Source organism: Lepidochelys kempii, chromosome 9 (assembly GCF_965140285.1).
Source record: "Lepidochelys kempii isolate rLepKem1 chromosome 9, rLepKem1.hap1, whole genome shotgun sequence".
In the NCBI taxonomy this organism is placed as follows: domain Eukaryota; kingdom Metazoa; phylum Chordata; order Testudines; family Cheloniidae; genus Lepidochelys; species Lepidochelys kempii.
This window is the reverse complement of record NC_136388.1, coordinates 34,809,162-34,825,053: the sequence shown is the minus strand read 5'-3', so window position 1 is coordinate 34,825,053 and position 15,892 is coordinate 34,809,162. Positions and strand designations below refer to the sequence as shown.

Sequence of the window (15,892 nt, the reverse complement as noted above, 5' to 3'; positions counted from 1 at the left end):
GAACGCAATGCCATCCACAGCCTCAGAAACAACTCTGACATCATAATCAAAAAGGCTGACAAAGGAGGTGCTGTTGTCATCATGAATAGGTCGGAATATGAACAAGAGGCTGCTCGGCAGCTCTCCAACACGAGTTTCTACAAGCCATTACCCTCTGATCCCACTGAGAGTTACCAAAAGCAACTACAGCATTTGCTCAAGAAACTTCCTGAAAAAGCACAAGATCAAATCCGCACAGACACACCCCTGGAACCCCGACCTGGGATATTCTATCTACTACCCAAGATCCATAAACCTGGAAATCCTGGGCGCCCCATCATCTCAGGCATTGGCACCCTGACAGCAGGATTGTCTGGCTATGTAGACTCCCTCCTCAGGCCCTATGCTACCAGCACTCCCAGCTACCTTCGAGACACCACTGACTTCCTGAGGAAACTTCAATCCATCGGTGATCTTCCTGATAACACCATCCTGGCCACTATGGATGTAGAAGCCCTCTACACCAACATTCCACACAAAGATGGACTACAAGCCGTCAAGAACACTATCCCCGATAATGTCACAGCTAACCTGGTGGCTGAACTTTGTGACTTTGTCCTTACCCATAACTACTTCACATTTGGGGACAATGTATACCTTCAGATCAGCGGCACTGCTATGGGTACCCGCATGGCCCCACAGTATGCCAACATTTTTATGGCTGATTTAGAACAACGCTTCCTCAGCTCTCGTCCCCTAAAGCCCCTACTCTACTTGCGCTATATTGATGACATCTTCATCATCTGGACCCATGGAAAAGAAGCCCTTGAGGAATTCCACCATGATTTCAACAATTTCCATCCCACCACCAACCTCAGCCTGGTCCAGTCCACACAAGAGATCCACTTCCTGGACACTACAGTGCTAATAAACAATGGTCACATAAACACCACCCTATACCGGAAACCTACTGACCGCTATTCCTACCTGCATGCCTCCAGCTTTCACCCTGACCACACCACACGATCCATCGTCTACAGCCAAGCTCTGCGATACAACCGCATTTGCTCCAACCCCTCAGACAGAGACAAACACCTACAAGATCTCTGTCAAGCTTTCTTACAACTACAATACCCACCTGCAGAAGTAAAGAAACAGATTGATAGAGCCAGAAGAGTTCCCAGAAGTTACCTACTACAGGACAGGCCTAACAAAGAAAATAACAGAACGCCACTAGCCGTCACCTTCAGCCCCCAACTAAAACCCCTCCAACGCATTATTAAGGATCTACAACCTATCCTAAAGGATGACCCAACACTCTCACAAATCTTGGGAGACAGGCCAGTCCTTGCCTAGAGACAGCCCCGCAACCTGAAGCAAATACTCACCAACAACAACATACCACACAACAGAACCACTAACCCAGGAACTTATCCTTGCAACAAAGCCCGTTGCCAATTGTGCCCACATATCTATTCAGGGGACACCATCACAGGGCCTAATAACATCAGCCACACTATCAGAGGCTCGTTCACCTGCACATCCACCAATGTGATATATGCCATCATGTGCCAGCAATGCCCCTCTGCCATGTACATTGGTCAAACTGGACAGTCTCTACGTAAAAGAATAAATGGACACAAATCAGATGTCAAGAATTATAACATTCATAAATCAGTCGGAGAACACTTCAATCTCTCTGGTCACGCAATCACAGACATGAAGGTCGCTATCTTAAAACAAAAAAACTTCAAATCCAGACTCCAGCGAGAAACTGCTGAATTGGAATTCATTTGCAAATTGGATACTATTAATTTTGGCTTAAATAGAGACTGGGAGTGGCTAAGTCATTATGCAAGGTAGCCTGTTTCCTCTTGTTTTTTCCTACCCCCCCCCCCCAGATGTTCTGGTTTAACTTGGATTTAAACTTGGAGAGTGGTCAGTTTGGATGAGCTATTACCAGCAGGAGAGTGAGTTTGTGTGTGTATGAGGGTGGGGGGGGTGTGAGAAAACCTGGATTTGTGCTGGAAATGGCCCACCTTAATTATGCACATTGTAGGAAGAATGGTCACTTTGGATGAGCTATTACCAGCAGGAGAGTGAGTTTGTGTGTGTATGGGGGTGGGGGGGATGTGAGAAAACCTGGATTTGTGCAGGAAATAGCCCAACTTGATTGTCATGCACATTGTGTAAAGAGTTGTCACTTTGGATGGGCTATCACCAGCAGGAGAGTGAATTTGTGTGGGGGGGTGGAGGGTGAGAAAACCTGGATTTGTGCTGGAAATGGCCCACCTGATGATCACTTTAGATAAGCTATTACCAGCAGGACAGTGGGGTGGGAGGAGGTATTGTTTCATATTCTCTGTGTATATATAAAGTCTGCTGCAGTTTCCACGATATGCATCTGATGAAGTGAGCTGTAGCTCACGAAAGCTTATGCTCTAATAAATTGGTTAGTCTCTAAGGTGCCACAAGTACTCCTTTTCTAGTCATCCTTGCGAGGGTGGCTAACTTGACTTTAGAGTCATTTTGCGGTGTTGGAACAGCACAAAGGGGCCTAAAAGAGGACCAAAGCCTTCATTTCTTTAAATCCTCGCCTTCCTGAAACAAGTCTTTTAAATGCACAGGGAAATAGTCACCACTAATATAAGCAGGTGCAATTCCATTATTTTCAGCAGTTTCCCCTGCTTATGTCAATGGTGAATTTTCTAGAGAGAAGCAAGTAAGCCAAAGCGTACTGGAACTTTTCAACCCTGATTCTATACTGATTTCCAGCCTATACAACCCCAGCAATTTCAGTGGGATTTCCAAGGTGTACCTTAGTGCAGAATTTGGCCCCTTCGTGCTAAATTTTGATATGGGGAAAAGTGAGTATTTTCCAAGTTTATATATCCTAGAACGCTTTATATATTTCTTCCTGCAACCACAAACAACACTGATGTTTCAAGAATGTGTCCTTTATAATCCCTCCATCTTTTCTTGGTGTGTACTGTATGCTTTGTGGTCATCTTGTACACATTCAGGGGCAACCCTAGGCACATGCATAGTGTGTTGCTGTACATATCCCTGTGCTCTTGAGGGCTGCACTGTCAGCATATGCTCACTGTACACTAACACACATTTCATTCTTCAAGGCAACTAATGGTCATACCCCAGTCTTGTCAGTTGCAATGTTGATGTAACGCCAACAGATCCCGGTCGCCAGCAGTTGGGATCAAATCTGGGACTTCTGGAGCTTAGTGCATGAGTCTCTACCACATGAGCTAAAAGCCAACTGGCTGTTCGCTAAGTCTGTAGAGCAGACTCATTTTATCTCTCTCTCTAAGTGGGCTCGGTGCCACTAGATGGGACAGAACACTGCACCCAGGAGGTGTGTGGGTTACATTGACACCACCTTTCACCTCTTGCTTAAGGAGATAAGGACAGATTTTTAAAAATAGGGGAATCTAAAGCCTTGATCCAAAACCCAATATAAAGACTTGGTCTTTGGATTAGACCCTAACAGTGTAGATAACAATGATGGGACTGTGGTACTTTACCCCACTTACTCTGGCTCAAAATCAGTGCTTAGTGTTGGGAGCCCTTGTGACACATGCTCTGGTGAGGCTGGCTAAGAGCTATGTGAGAGCTGGGGTGGCGGGGACAGAGGCAAAAGTGCAAATATAGAAAACTCCCACCACCTTACTCCTATTTTAAAAAGAAAAGTAAATGTGTTGTTCTCTTTCTTTTAGGAAGCCTTTACCACAGATTTTAAAAGCCGGGGAATTGGAAAACATCATCAGCCGCTGTCAGGTCTGCATGAAGAGAGACAGAAATTTTTGATGGAGCATCAAACTCTGCTTTTATTGCAAAGAATAGCCTAACTCTACAGAACATGCATTTATTAATGCCAAATTGTTTCTGGACAATGAGCTCTAAAATGCTAATGCAGCCCTATGGTGAGACAGTGCAGCATTTTGATTTTCTTTTTTCGAAGCAAATTGCAAAGCACTCTTTTTTGGAGAAGGCTGTTGTTATGGCAGTACTACAGATCTTCATCTTCTGAACTGTGAGGCAAAGTGGGTGATGTAATATCTTTTATTGAACCAACTTCTCTGGGTGAGGAAAAAAAGGGTCTGGGATTTAAGTGGGCCGCAGAGTTAAGTCCATGATTTAAGGGCTCCCATGGCGTTCCATAGTGAACGCAAACCTTCAGTTATAAATCTATTTTTTAAAAATGCACTAGAAAAAGAAACATAAAATCTACACCTTTTATAAAGTATTTGAAACATTAAATATTTGTCACAAACATCTGCAGAAATAAAACCTCCTATTCCATCCAGTCAGGTGAAAGTATCTTAAAATAAAACATTTGTTATGAGTGGTGTTCAAATGGTATTTCCAGAGCACTAATTTACACCAGTGAATTCAATTGTAAATGGACTTAAATACTTGATAAGCACTTTTATTTAGTCATTTAATTTATATAAACTGTAGCTCTGAATTTTTTGGTATTTATGATATTGCACATGCAGCACTATTTAAAATTTTAATGTTGACATTTAAAAAGTTGTTAACTTTTAATACTTGCACACAACTGTCAGAATTCCAGTTCAATTATTTAATCTTATAGATAAAGCATAATTAATCTGACAAGTCTAATAAATGCATCATTTTAAAGTTAGGGTCCAGAAGTCAGCTGAAGGGTCTAGAAATCAGTTGAAGTAAGAAAGATTTCTCATTGAGGCCTATTTTTTGCAAGTAAAATATTTTATACCTATTTGTTAAACTATTTCCAGTATGTTTGTTTTAATACTCGAATTTTCTCTGTTAATATAACTAGAAACAGTTTTCCACATGTTACATCTGATTAAGCTAATTTAAACACAGCATTTACATTAATTGAATGAATATTTAAGATTTTTGTTTCCTTGAATAGATTACAGTATCTCTGTTTGCAAAACAATTCAAAAATATTACACTTTTTTTATAAAATACTCTCAGCAGACGCATGCTGCTGCTAAGAGGGCATTGTGAGGTATAAAAATCTTTCCTTCAGATCTGCTTGTGTCTTGACATATGATTGCCGCAATTGATGGTTTTTTCCCTGAGTCCTAAATTCTGCTGTAAAATCAGGAAAATACCCACCATTTCTTTTGAAAACTATTCACAATTAGGGTGAGGATAAATTCAGGATCACCAGATGCACACGAAGGCGTTATATCAGTTTCTGAGTCCCTCTCTGAGAGCATACTTGTAAAATCCAGACCTTAAGTCCATCAGAGTTAAGTCCACTGGAGATGCACAGTGGGGTATGATATACAGTGTAACATGTATATTACCTGGATTATTACAAAGTTTTAAACTCAGCAGTAAGAGATGGTGAATGTAGTCTAGCAGTTTGGAGCATGTGACAAAGTCAGGTGGTCAGGGTTTTGTTCCCAGTTCTGGACTCTGCCACTCACTTACTGTGTGGCCTTGGACAAGTCACATTGGCTAAAATATTTTGGGCAGCTTGAGACTTTGTAAGTAACAAGCACTCGCAGCTCCCACTGACTGCAACTGGAGATGAGTGTTCAGCACCTCTGAAAATCAAACTCAGCATGTTTCAAATTGGGCACCCACAATCAAAGGCCATTTTAAAAAAAATGGTTTCAGAGTAGCAGCCGTGTTAGTCTGTATTCGCAAAAAGAAAAGGAGTACTTGTGGCACCTTAGAGACTAACCAATTTATTTGAGAAGTGAGCTGTAGCTCACGAAAGCTTATGCTCAAATAAATTGGTTAGTCTCTAAGGTGCCACAAGTACTCCTTTTCTTTTTTAAAAAAATGTTGGCCTTAAAAAAAAAAGTCTTTATGCCTCAGTTTCCCCATATATAAGTCAAGATCATTTCACTTTCCTATCACTCAGCATTGCGAATATTAGCTAGCTAATGTCTGTAAAGTTCTTTGAGAGCCTTGGGGAAAAGGTGCTAAAGAAGTGCAAAGTGTTAATATTGCATTAAAAGAATGCAAGTGGCACTGCGGGCAATCAGAAATAATGAGCAACTAATCAAAAAGATTAGGGAAAAGAAATCCTTTCTCTAAACGCTACCAAGTAAGTAACTCTGACTGTACAGATAAAGTTCATTAAACTTATTTCTTTCCCTCCTTGCCAATGTATATACATAAAATAAAAATATCCAAACATTAATAGCTTGTCTTCTGACTAAAAACCGTAAATGGGGCTATATCATTCTACCAGTTTTTTAGCAGAACTCCCTTTTTAAAATCACAACTTTCAGTTTGGACAACAAAGTAAAAATGGTAAATCACAAAAGGGTGATATGATATCTGATATTTCAAATAAATATAGTGCTGGTTGCTTTTAGAACAGAATGAAATCCTGGTTCCATTGAGGTCAATGGAAGTTTTGTTATTTCATGCCAGACATCTGGAAAGGAGAATAAAGCAATATTCACAGTAAAAAGAGAAAGTCTTACAAAGCAGAGTCCTCTGAAATCTTTTCCACTACTGTACATGCACAGTCTGCCTGCTATGTATCTCACCAACAGAGAAACATAAACAAGCCTTGCCTGCCATCCACCTGTATAATCTATTACAGTAAGAATACTTCAAGCCCTGTCTGTCTCAGTGCCCTCAAGAAATGCAACCAACCTAATGTTTCCTAACTTGAGGCTGTATTTTGTAGTTGGTTTGATGTCTCGGTGCTTTAAAGTGTTTGATAGTTTCATGTCATTTAATTTATGCCATAAATTCAAGCCAAACCCTCACTGTATCTATTGGATTTATGCAGTCTTTCATTTAAACATTTGAACCTTTCATTGATCATGGAAATCACTGTAGCTAAAATTGTTCCCATCCCCCAGTTTCTTTTTAAATATTTCCCTGAAGGATTTATAAATTAGATCAGTAACTCCCAGAGGTCAAAAAGAAAAGGAGTACTTGTGGCACCTTAGAGACTAACCAATTTATTTGAGCATGAGCTTTCGTGAGCTACAGCTCACTTCATCGGAGCTGTAGCTCACAAAAGCTCATGCTCAAATAAATTGGTTAGTCTCTAAGGTGCCACAAGTACTCCTTTTCTTTTTGTGAATACAGACTAACACGGCTGTTACTCTGAAACCTCCCAGAGGTCAGTTACTTTCCCAGTCAGTGAAGATTTAAGAATAGCAGATTCCAGTTATTCTGTGCATAGGAGTGATTGTGTCTTTTGACTGAAAACTAATGAAAAAGCATGTAATGATTTGTCTTGAAATGAGCCTCTTCACGCTGCACAATTTCCCCTTGATTTTTTTGTGGGCAAGATTTATTCTTCATGTGGATGTAGAAGATAATTTTTCCTGGAATTATATTGTTTTCCAGCTGTTACACACGTATGACCCTTCTTATACCAGGCAATAAAATATTATGTTACCTTTAGCAAGATGAGTTTCAAATATTTAGGCTTGTTATTTAATTGACTACACCAACGTTCTCAGCACCTACCCTTCGGACTCTTGGGGGTCACAGATCCCTTGTAGAGTAACCCTTGCTGAATGAAAACTGCTATATACTTATATCTGAGTGTCACTTAAGAAGGAATGGGCGACATTCTTCCCTGGCTTACACCCCGTGCAATGTAATTGATTTCATTAAGGTTGCACAGGATTAATGTCAGAAAAGTGAGAGCAGAATTTGGCACAACATTAAGAACTACAGTAGCTGTCTGTAGAAATGTCTAAGTTATATTTCAACAAAAAGCAGTAAAAAAGTTTGCAAAAATGCTTGCAATTTTTCCCTCTCCTAGTTTTCCATCTAGCTCTAATATCTATTGAAGGACTTCACCTTCATCCTGCTCTCACGGAGCTAGACTTTGATACCCTTACTTACAATGCACAGTACCTTTTTCCTTAAGTATCCTGTTGACTTCAGTAGGACCACCCATTCAGTATGAGTAAAGTTATAATATGGCCCTTTGAAGTCAGTGGCAAAACTCCTATTTGCTTGAGTAAGTGCAGGATGTGGCCTCTGCACTGAACAATTGTACATCCTGCAGCAGAAGCTTTCAGGATATTAGGCTTAACTGGAGCCTCATGTGAACATTCAGAATTCCTAAGAAATACATACTTAGCAGGAAAGCATTTAAATGTACTTAACCAAGGACTTGTCTATACTAGCAAGTTTCTGCACAGTAAAGCAGCTTTTTGCGCTCAAACTGCAGACATGGACACGCTGCCAAGCCAGTTTGTGCGCAGAAACTCCTCAGTTGCAGCGCTGCAAAAAAACCCACCTCTACAAGAGTCTTAAGGCTATTTGTGCAGATGCTCCAGCACTCTATTGCCAGTGTAGACACTTGATTGCTTTCTGCGCTGTAACTGGCCTCTGGAGCTGTCCCATAATGCCTCAAGTGACTGCTCTGCTCATTGTTTTGAACTCGGCTGCTCTGGAGACAGGCGCCCCGCCCCTTTCAAAGCCCCATTGTTTCTGACAGCCGTTGCATGCTGTGCTGATCTGCTTTGGGACACACTTCCTGCCGCTGGCTGAACTTACAGGACAGCATGGTGACACACCATCTATCCCCCAAAACACAGTCTCTCTCACCCCGTCCATACACACACACACACACACTCACTCTCTCCCTGTGCCCCCACTTCAGCTGAAAAGCTGCTGGCAACGTAGTAGGATGCCCATGGAACAACAGGATTGAGAAACCTGCATCCTGTGACACTGTGTCTGTCCGATGAGGCATTGCAAACCCTTCCCAAAGTACCCTGCGGCCAGTTACACAGTGGGATAGCTACCACAATGCACTGCTGTCTTTGCCGTTGCAAGAGCTGCTAATGTGGATGCGCTCCAGCATCACAAGGAGCACAGTGTGGATGTGCAACAGCAGTTTAATTCCAGCCTTTTAATAATAGTATCACTTGTGATGCAGAAACTTGCCAGTGTAGACATAGTCTAACTTAAAACCTATCAGGCTCTCTCTGGTATGTTCATTTTAAATTCATTTTTGAAAGGATTGTTGCCTTCCCAATTTTGACTGAAAATCTTTATGCATTTTGCAAATAAAGCTGTTAAAAGAAACTGTATACTTTCTACTGGCTGTGTGAGAGGAGTAAGCAAGAATTAAAGATTATCCCTGTGTTATTTGTATACTTACTCTCTTTCCTAATTTCTGGTTAATTAAAAAAATACTGGATTTTTGTAAAGTCAACATTAATTTGCAGAGTCTGTCTGAAGAACAGAATGGAATTGTTTTTCCTCTGTTATAGTTTCAAAATGTTAGCTCCAGTATTACGTAACTATTCACAACGTCATAATCACATGTAGGGCCAAATGTTCAAAGACTGCTGTATTTTTCACACTTTAAGCAGTGGTACCAATGAGTATTTCAATTTTAAAATAACTTCCAGTCAATAGTTAGAGTGCCTATTTTTCCACTAGTTTAAACATGACTGATTTTTAATTTTTTCAAAACTAATCCAGAACGAGTGCTTGAAAAAGTTTATTGATCCTGAAAGCATTACTAATGGGCCAAAAACTACTGTAAGCCCCCTTTGCAAGTCTTTCAGGCCCAGATCCACAAAGGTATTTAGACTCCTAACTTTCAATGGAAGTTAGGAATCTAAATACCTTTGTGGATCTGGGCCTCAACACCTAATATCCTCATGGCTGCTAGACTTAAAGATTAAGGGCCCAATCTAGCTTCCATTGAAATCAATGGGAGTATTGCATTGGCAGTGAGATGGAGCCCTAACGCAATATACTATTTAATAGTTGCAACTGGTTTCTAGATGTAGCATGCCTCAAGATAGCAGCTGCTAAAATCAAGTTTGAAATGAAAGTAGGAAAACGACCAAGATGGTATTAAAAATTATGGGATTTTAAGGTCCAATGTCCTGTGTCCTATCAAAGTAAGACAGAAATGCTTTGCACATCTAGAAAGCTGAAATTTCCAGCTTATCAATAATATAAAACCTATATTTCTAGCTCTGTCTGATGTCTAGTGAGAGATCAGATTTTATATCTGTAATTGCCTCTGTTTCAATGCTTTTGGCACATGGACAGGACTGAATACAGAAAGAGACAGATCTTGGAACAATGTGATTGTCAATACTTGCTTATGGCATTTCTTCCCACTCTGGCATCTATAGCTGTAGCTGTGACCATTAACCAAATCACAATTTTATTTCATAGTTAGATGTTGATGTTTTTGTGTCTTTTAGTGTAGAATTTTAGCTATTACCGTCGCATGCTGCAACAAGGTTTTCAGGCAAAGCTAGAGTTACTCAGACATTAAGAAATCAGCTGACCAGTACTAGAATATTAATTCCATCAGTCTGATACCAGGATAATGCTTTTCAGCTAGTAAAAACAACGAAGCAGCAGGGCCTAATGAATAGAGTACTAGTCAAGAATGCAGGAACCTAAGGTTCTAGTTCTAGCTTAGCTGCTGTACAAGTCACTGCACCTTTCTCTGACTGTTTCCCTTCCTATCCTTCATCCGTCCTGTCTATTCAGATTGTGAGCTCTCTAGGAGAAAGACAGTCTTACGGAGTGTATGTAGAGGGCTTAGCGCAACGGGGCCCTGATCAGATTGCCACCATAATACAAATACCTACCAAAATATCAACATAATATTTATCAGTAATATAACAAAGTTAACAAGACTATATTGATATTAGTTAATATTACTACTGCTAATATAACAGTAATTCAGTATTAATGTTACTCACATAGATCTTGTTCTTGCAATGCAAAATTAATGGGACACCACACATGTAGGGAACCTAGGAGCTTGCATTGCATGATCAGGGCCAAAGTAATGGTGCTGTCTGATGGCAACCCACTCTTTAGCCAGATTTAGCTACCAACTCCGGCAGCACATTCACATACTTTTGCCAATTTTCTTAGTTAAATAATTAAATAAAATTATGACCTCAGATGTCTTAATTTAGCCTGTTATTGAAACTTCTCTTTCCTGTATTGCTTATATTACTGGTATTATGCTGTGCAGTATCATGTGTTAGGGCCCTTTTGCAAAAGTTAATAAGTCATTTTCTTCAGGGCTATCACAAAGTGCTTATGCAAAGTCCTATTGTAAAGAAATAAGTAGCCCAAGTGAGAAAACTCAGAGCCAAGGTTGTTGAGTGTTCTCAAAGGAGGGAGTTGTTGGAGACACTGGGGCATGGCCACTAGGTAACTCAAGGGGATGGAAGACCACGAGTGTCGATGAAGCCCCCTCGCATTAGGCCCAAGTGTCCTTGGCCCCCCACCCTTGCCTGGAGGCACTCGCAGCAGTTATGCGTACGAGGCCCAAGTGTCCTTGGCCCCCCCTCCTGGAGGCATTTGCAGCAGTTATGCTGAGGATCTGCAACAATATGTTGCAGAGTCAGACTGCCTGAAACTAAACAAGGACAAACAGGGCAGATATGGAAGAACAATGCTGAATAAAACAGCTTTATGTATGGTTTAATAAATGATACAGAGAACAAGGGAACTAGCTGGGAACTGGACTGGCTGGCTATATGGATACTTAGGGCACCTTGCTATTGGATAAGTATGCTGGGAAAAAGGATGTATAAAAGCCTGTGTAACTTCCTGCTCTGGGTGCAGGATTTGAGATTTTATTCTCCCTGTACCTTTTTGCAGCTGCAAATAAACTTTTCTGCTTCTCCACCCCGTTGTGATTATTGGGTGTAGCACATCGGGTAGCGAACCAACCCCAGCTGTTGTTTAGCCTCTCAGCACTGGGTGCCGGCAACAGCATTATCCTGGTATCAGACTGATGGAATTAATATTCTAGTACTCATAGGTGCTGGAACTACAGGTGTGGTGCGGGGGTGCCAGAGCACCCCCTGGCTTGAAGTGGTTTCCATTATAGTGTTGCCGGCACCCAGTGCCGAGAGGCTGAACAACAGCTTGAGTTGGTTCGTTACCCGGTGTGGTACACCCAATTATCACAACAGGGCGGAGAAGCAGAAAAGTTTATTTGAAAAGTTTAAATAAATAGGTACAGGGAGATTTGAATCTCAAATCCTGTACACAGAGCAGGAAGTTACACAGGCTTTTATACATCCTTTTTCCCAGCATACTTATCCAATAGCAAGCTGCCCCAAGTATCCGTATAGCCAGCCAATCCAGCTCCCAGCTAGTTCCCTGGTTCTCTGTATCATTTGTTAAACTATACATAAAGCTGCTTTATTCAGCATTGTTCTTCCATATCTGCCCTGTATGGCCTTGCTTAGTTTCAGGCAGTCTGACTCTGCAGCATATTGTCGCAGATCCTCAGCATAACTGCTGCGAGTGCCTCCAGGCGGGAGGGGGGGCCAAGGACACCTGGGCCTAGTGCGAGGGGGCTTCATCGACACTCGTGCTCTTCCATCCCCTCGAGTTACCTAGTGGCCATGCCGCAGTGTCCCCAACAATAGACAGGGTTTACAGTTTGGTTCAATGGCTCTCCGCAACCCCCCTATAAAAATTGTTCTAGCACCCCTCCCAGTACTATTCTATTATTGATCTCTAAGAATGGGTTAATGTGTCCACATTGCTGGTGACAGTAAAATATAACTAGTGCTAGACATTGAGGGCATTCACTCAGCATTATCACCTAACCTTACACCGTCAATGCTACCGACCAGCACTGTATTTGTAGCTAGGAGCCTGTGGCAGCAATTACAGCAGTAGCATCACAAAGGCACACAGCGCTCGCGGCCTGTCTGACCACAGTAAAGATGGCTTCCCTCTAGCTCGCTCTCTCTCAGGTGAAGGGCCAGAGAATCACTTCCGCCCTTCTTAGGTCACGTGACATTACACCGCTCTCCGCTCAGTGGTGGCTACGGCGGTTCGATGTGGACAATTCAGTCCGTTTTTCTATCTAAGCGGCCCGGACTGCATTGCGCTTTCTTATCAGTGCGAGAGAGCCCTTGAGTGTCTGGAGCGCGCGAGGGGCCTGCCAGGCGGCTTCCCGCCGGCCTCTGGGTGAGTCGGTAACGCTGGGGCCTGCTCCGCCAGACCCCGGCAGCCAGGGTGGGAAGATCCCAAATGGGCCCCCCCCACCGCAGCAATATGCCCCCTACTCTGTCCCCCGAACTATAGGCTCCCCAGCCTCACCCCGGCCTGCTCTAGCCCCTCCCCGCTACAGCCCCCCCTTCTCCCCGGCCTGCTCTAGCCCTGTTATGCCCATCCCCCATGTGTTGCTCCATGGCCTGTTATAACCGCCCCCGCCCCCCCCCCCGCTGAGTCCACTCACGTTCACTGCCTGTCCAGCTTTGCCCCCCCATCATCTTCTTTATGCCCACCCCATCTTCTCTGCCATTCTCACTTTCTCTCTGCATATCTACTATTTTTTATACCCCCCAACTGGCCCATTTTCTCTTTTTCATGCCTCCCACCCCTAGTGTTTCCATTTTCTCTGCCCACACTATTTTATTTTAAATATATTCACTTAATAGGGGATCCTGCTTTCAGTAGCCCCCTCAGGGGCTGGATGCCCCTGACTTCACATTTTGAAAGACCCTAAACATTAAGGGTATATCTACATTGTGGCGCACCCTCTATTAACAAAATAATTTAAAATGACTTCTTAAATGGTTATGAGACTTGAGTGGTTAGGATTATGTAATCCTCTAACCTACTGGGCCTGTTTTTCCCCTCATTTATGCCCTTGTAAATCAGGACACCTTCCGCAGAAAACAGTGCTGTGATACCAGTATTAGCTCAGGCTCAAGCCCAGTGAATTCCATTTTACTCTGTTTTAACTTTAGTAGTTGTCACTTTGTCCACAGCATTATTTGAAGTGTTGCCTCTCAGTGACAACCTGGATATTTCAAAGTAGCAGCTTATCAAACTACAGCCTTTTTTTTAATTTATGCTAATTTTACCATACTCGTCTTCTACTAGAAAAATAAAGACGTTTGCTTGTAAAACTACCTCTTTGCCCCAATTGGGATCTTCGCTATGCATTGCAGCTTTAAAGCTGCTGCTGGCAGAGTGGCATTTGCTCTCTTGCATTCATTAAATATTATACAAACCCAAAGCCTCGCTAACATTTGTTCATTCCTTCCATGTACATGATGTGCATAGGTGATGTGCATAAATAGGTCTGACACATGTATCATGATGAAAGCATTTCAGTATTTATCCCTTGTGCGCAGATGACATGTAGCTCTGCATCCCCCTCCAATCACCCTGATAGTGTTTTGTTACATCATAGCTTCTAATTCTAAATGCTTCAGTGACTGATGTGCTGACAGTTAATCAGTCCTCTGTGTCCCATAATACATCCTCTTAACTTTGCTTCCAAAGCCCAAAACTGTCATGTCGTTTATGACAAACTTTTTCTCTCCCTCATCTCTCTTGTCTGTGTCTGGCAATTGCCATATCATGGTGTCCAAATTCATCCTTTGTTTAACTTTGTATACACAGATCCATATATTCTTCTTAATCACAAACTGCTGTTACAATGACACTCCCTTTTAGGAGATCCAGAATGGGGTATGCATGCTACTTTCTGTGTCCAAGAAGTCAGCGTCCTATTGTATTGTCTCCTCGATCTACTTGATTCATCTTCATCTCCAAATCCCATTCAAAATAGCCCTCCTGGGTTCCCATTTACACTCCTGTGTGCACTCTCGGATTGGCCCCCCTATCCCTTTTCCATGATTCTGCATAATTAATCATGTTTTTATTTGTGATGACTTATCTTTCTCAAACTTTCATTCCTCCCCCACCTTTACAACCACTGAGTTCTGTAAATGTCACCTTAAAACTTCCTTTCCCCCTGTTGACTTTGAATACTGTTCAACCACTCAGATTTTTCCAGTTAATAATGACAGTTCTGCTTTTCATTTACCATAAAGGAGCTAAGAATTTTATTTTTCTACTTTGTGCTTTCAGTTTGAGCTCTCTTAATGGTAATGAACTTTTTGTTATTATTTTAAGATCTAAATATGGCTTACAGAGTTGGTTTAAATATTTTCACTATTTTACATAGGAAACTGAGGCACATGTTATACCAATAAAATAAAAACCAGCAGGATAAAAAGGCAAAATACCACATTTATTGTGAATACAGAAAGAATCATAGTAAGCAGTTAGTAGTTATAGCTATAACATTCCATTCAATCTCATATTTATTCACACATTCATTCATACAAACACACACACACAGGTTCTGCAAGGTTATTATCATAGTTACCAGCCTTAGAGTTGCTCATGCCAAGCCACTGGCCAGGTGGCCTGGACATGAGGAGGGAGCAGGGCCTTATCAGATGCTCATCTGATGCTCCTGGAAGTTGGTTTGCAGAATCAGACCCCAAAGTTCTCACTTTTTAGAGTACTTTTTTTTTATAGGAATTTCTTCCTATGCCAGTCTATGGGAATTGCTTCATCATGCTGTTGCTGAATCAGTCAGCAGACAGCACATTCCTGACGGCTCAGTGCTGCTAGATGTTATCTTGTTTTTTGGTTCTCCCATTCTTGAGGCTGTTGGGTGGATTCCAGTCTGCCCTCCGGGGGTCCTCTGGTTATTTCCACTTGACGCCTTCTTCAGCCGATGGACACTGGATTCTTAGGCTGGCACCTCCCTGATCATTCAGTTATTATCCACACCAAGCATCCATCCACATACATCCTCTATCTCTATTTTAATCACAATTGTTAATACAACAAAAGGGCGGGGAGTCTCTGGGTGCTGTTTCTGTTGTTAGAGTATTGCTTTGAGAACAGACTCTGTCTTAGAATGTACTAACACAATTAGCAGCTTGCAAGATTCACACATAGAGGAAGAGAAACAGTACCAAAAACCAAGAGACCTCTTAATTAGTAATACCCTGGAATTTAAACTATGGGGAATCAAACTCATTTGTGATTTTAATACAGAACTTCTTTAATATGATCCAACACACAGATAGGTCAAAGGTCACAGTAAATCAGGAGTGGAATAGACATCTAC

The 15,892-nt window shown here is 41.8% G+C and overlaps 2 protein-coding genes across 5 annotated transcripts in view; both read left to right on the top strand.

The window, feature by feature from the left end:
- The window catches only part of COL4A3 (collagen type IV alpha 3 chain), a 113,254-nt gene extending 109,453 nt beyond the window's left edge, over window positions 1-3,801 (top strand). Inside the window, exon 39 of the mRNA XM_078854333.1 lies at window positions 3,711-3,801. Coding sequence (XP_078710459.1) covers window positions 3,711-3,801 — 91 coding nt within the window. The remainder of the gene's footprint in view (window positions 1-3,710) is intronic.
- Window positions 3,802-12,736: 8,935 nt separating this feature from the next.
- The window catches only part of MFF (mitochondrial fission factor), a 34,867-nt gene continuing 31,711 nt past the window's right edge, over window positions 12,737-15,892 (top strand). For 2 of the 4 annotated variants that reach the window (XM_073359892.2, XM_073359890.2), the window contains exon 1: window positions 12,738-12,918. The gene's annotated coding sequence lies outside the window, so the exon portion shown is untranslated. Of the gene's footprint in view, window positions 12,919-15,892 lie in introns of all 4 variants that reach the window. The other 2 variants (XM_073359889.2, XM_073359891.2) reach the window with 2 other exon arrangements.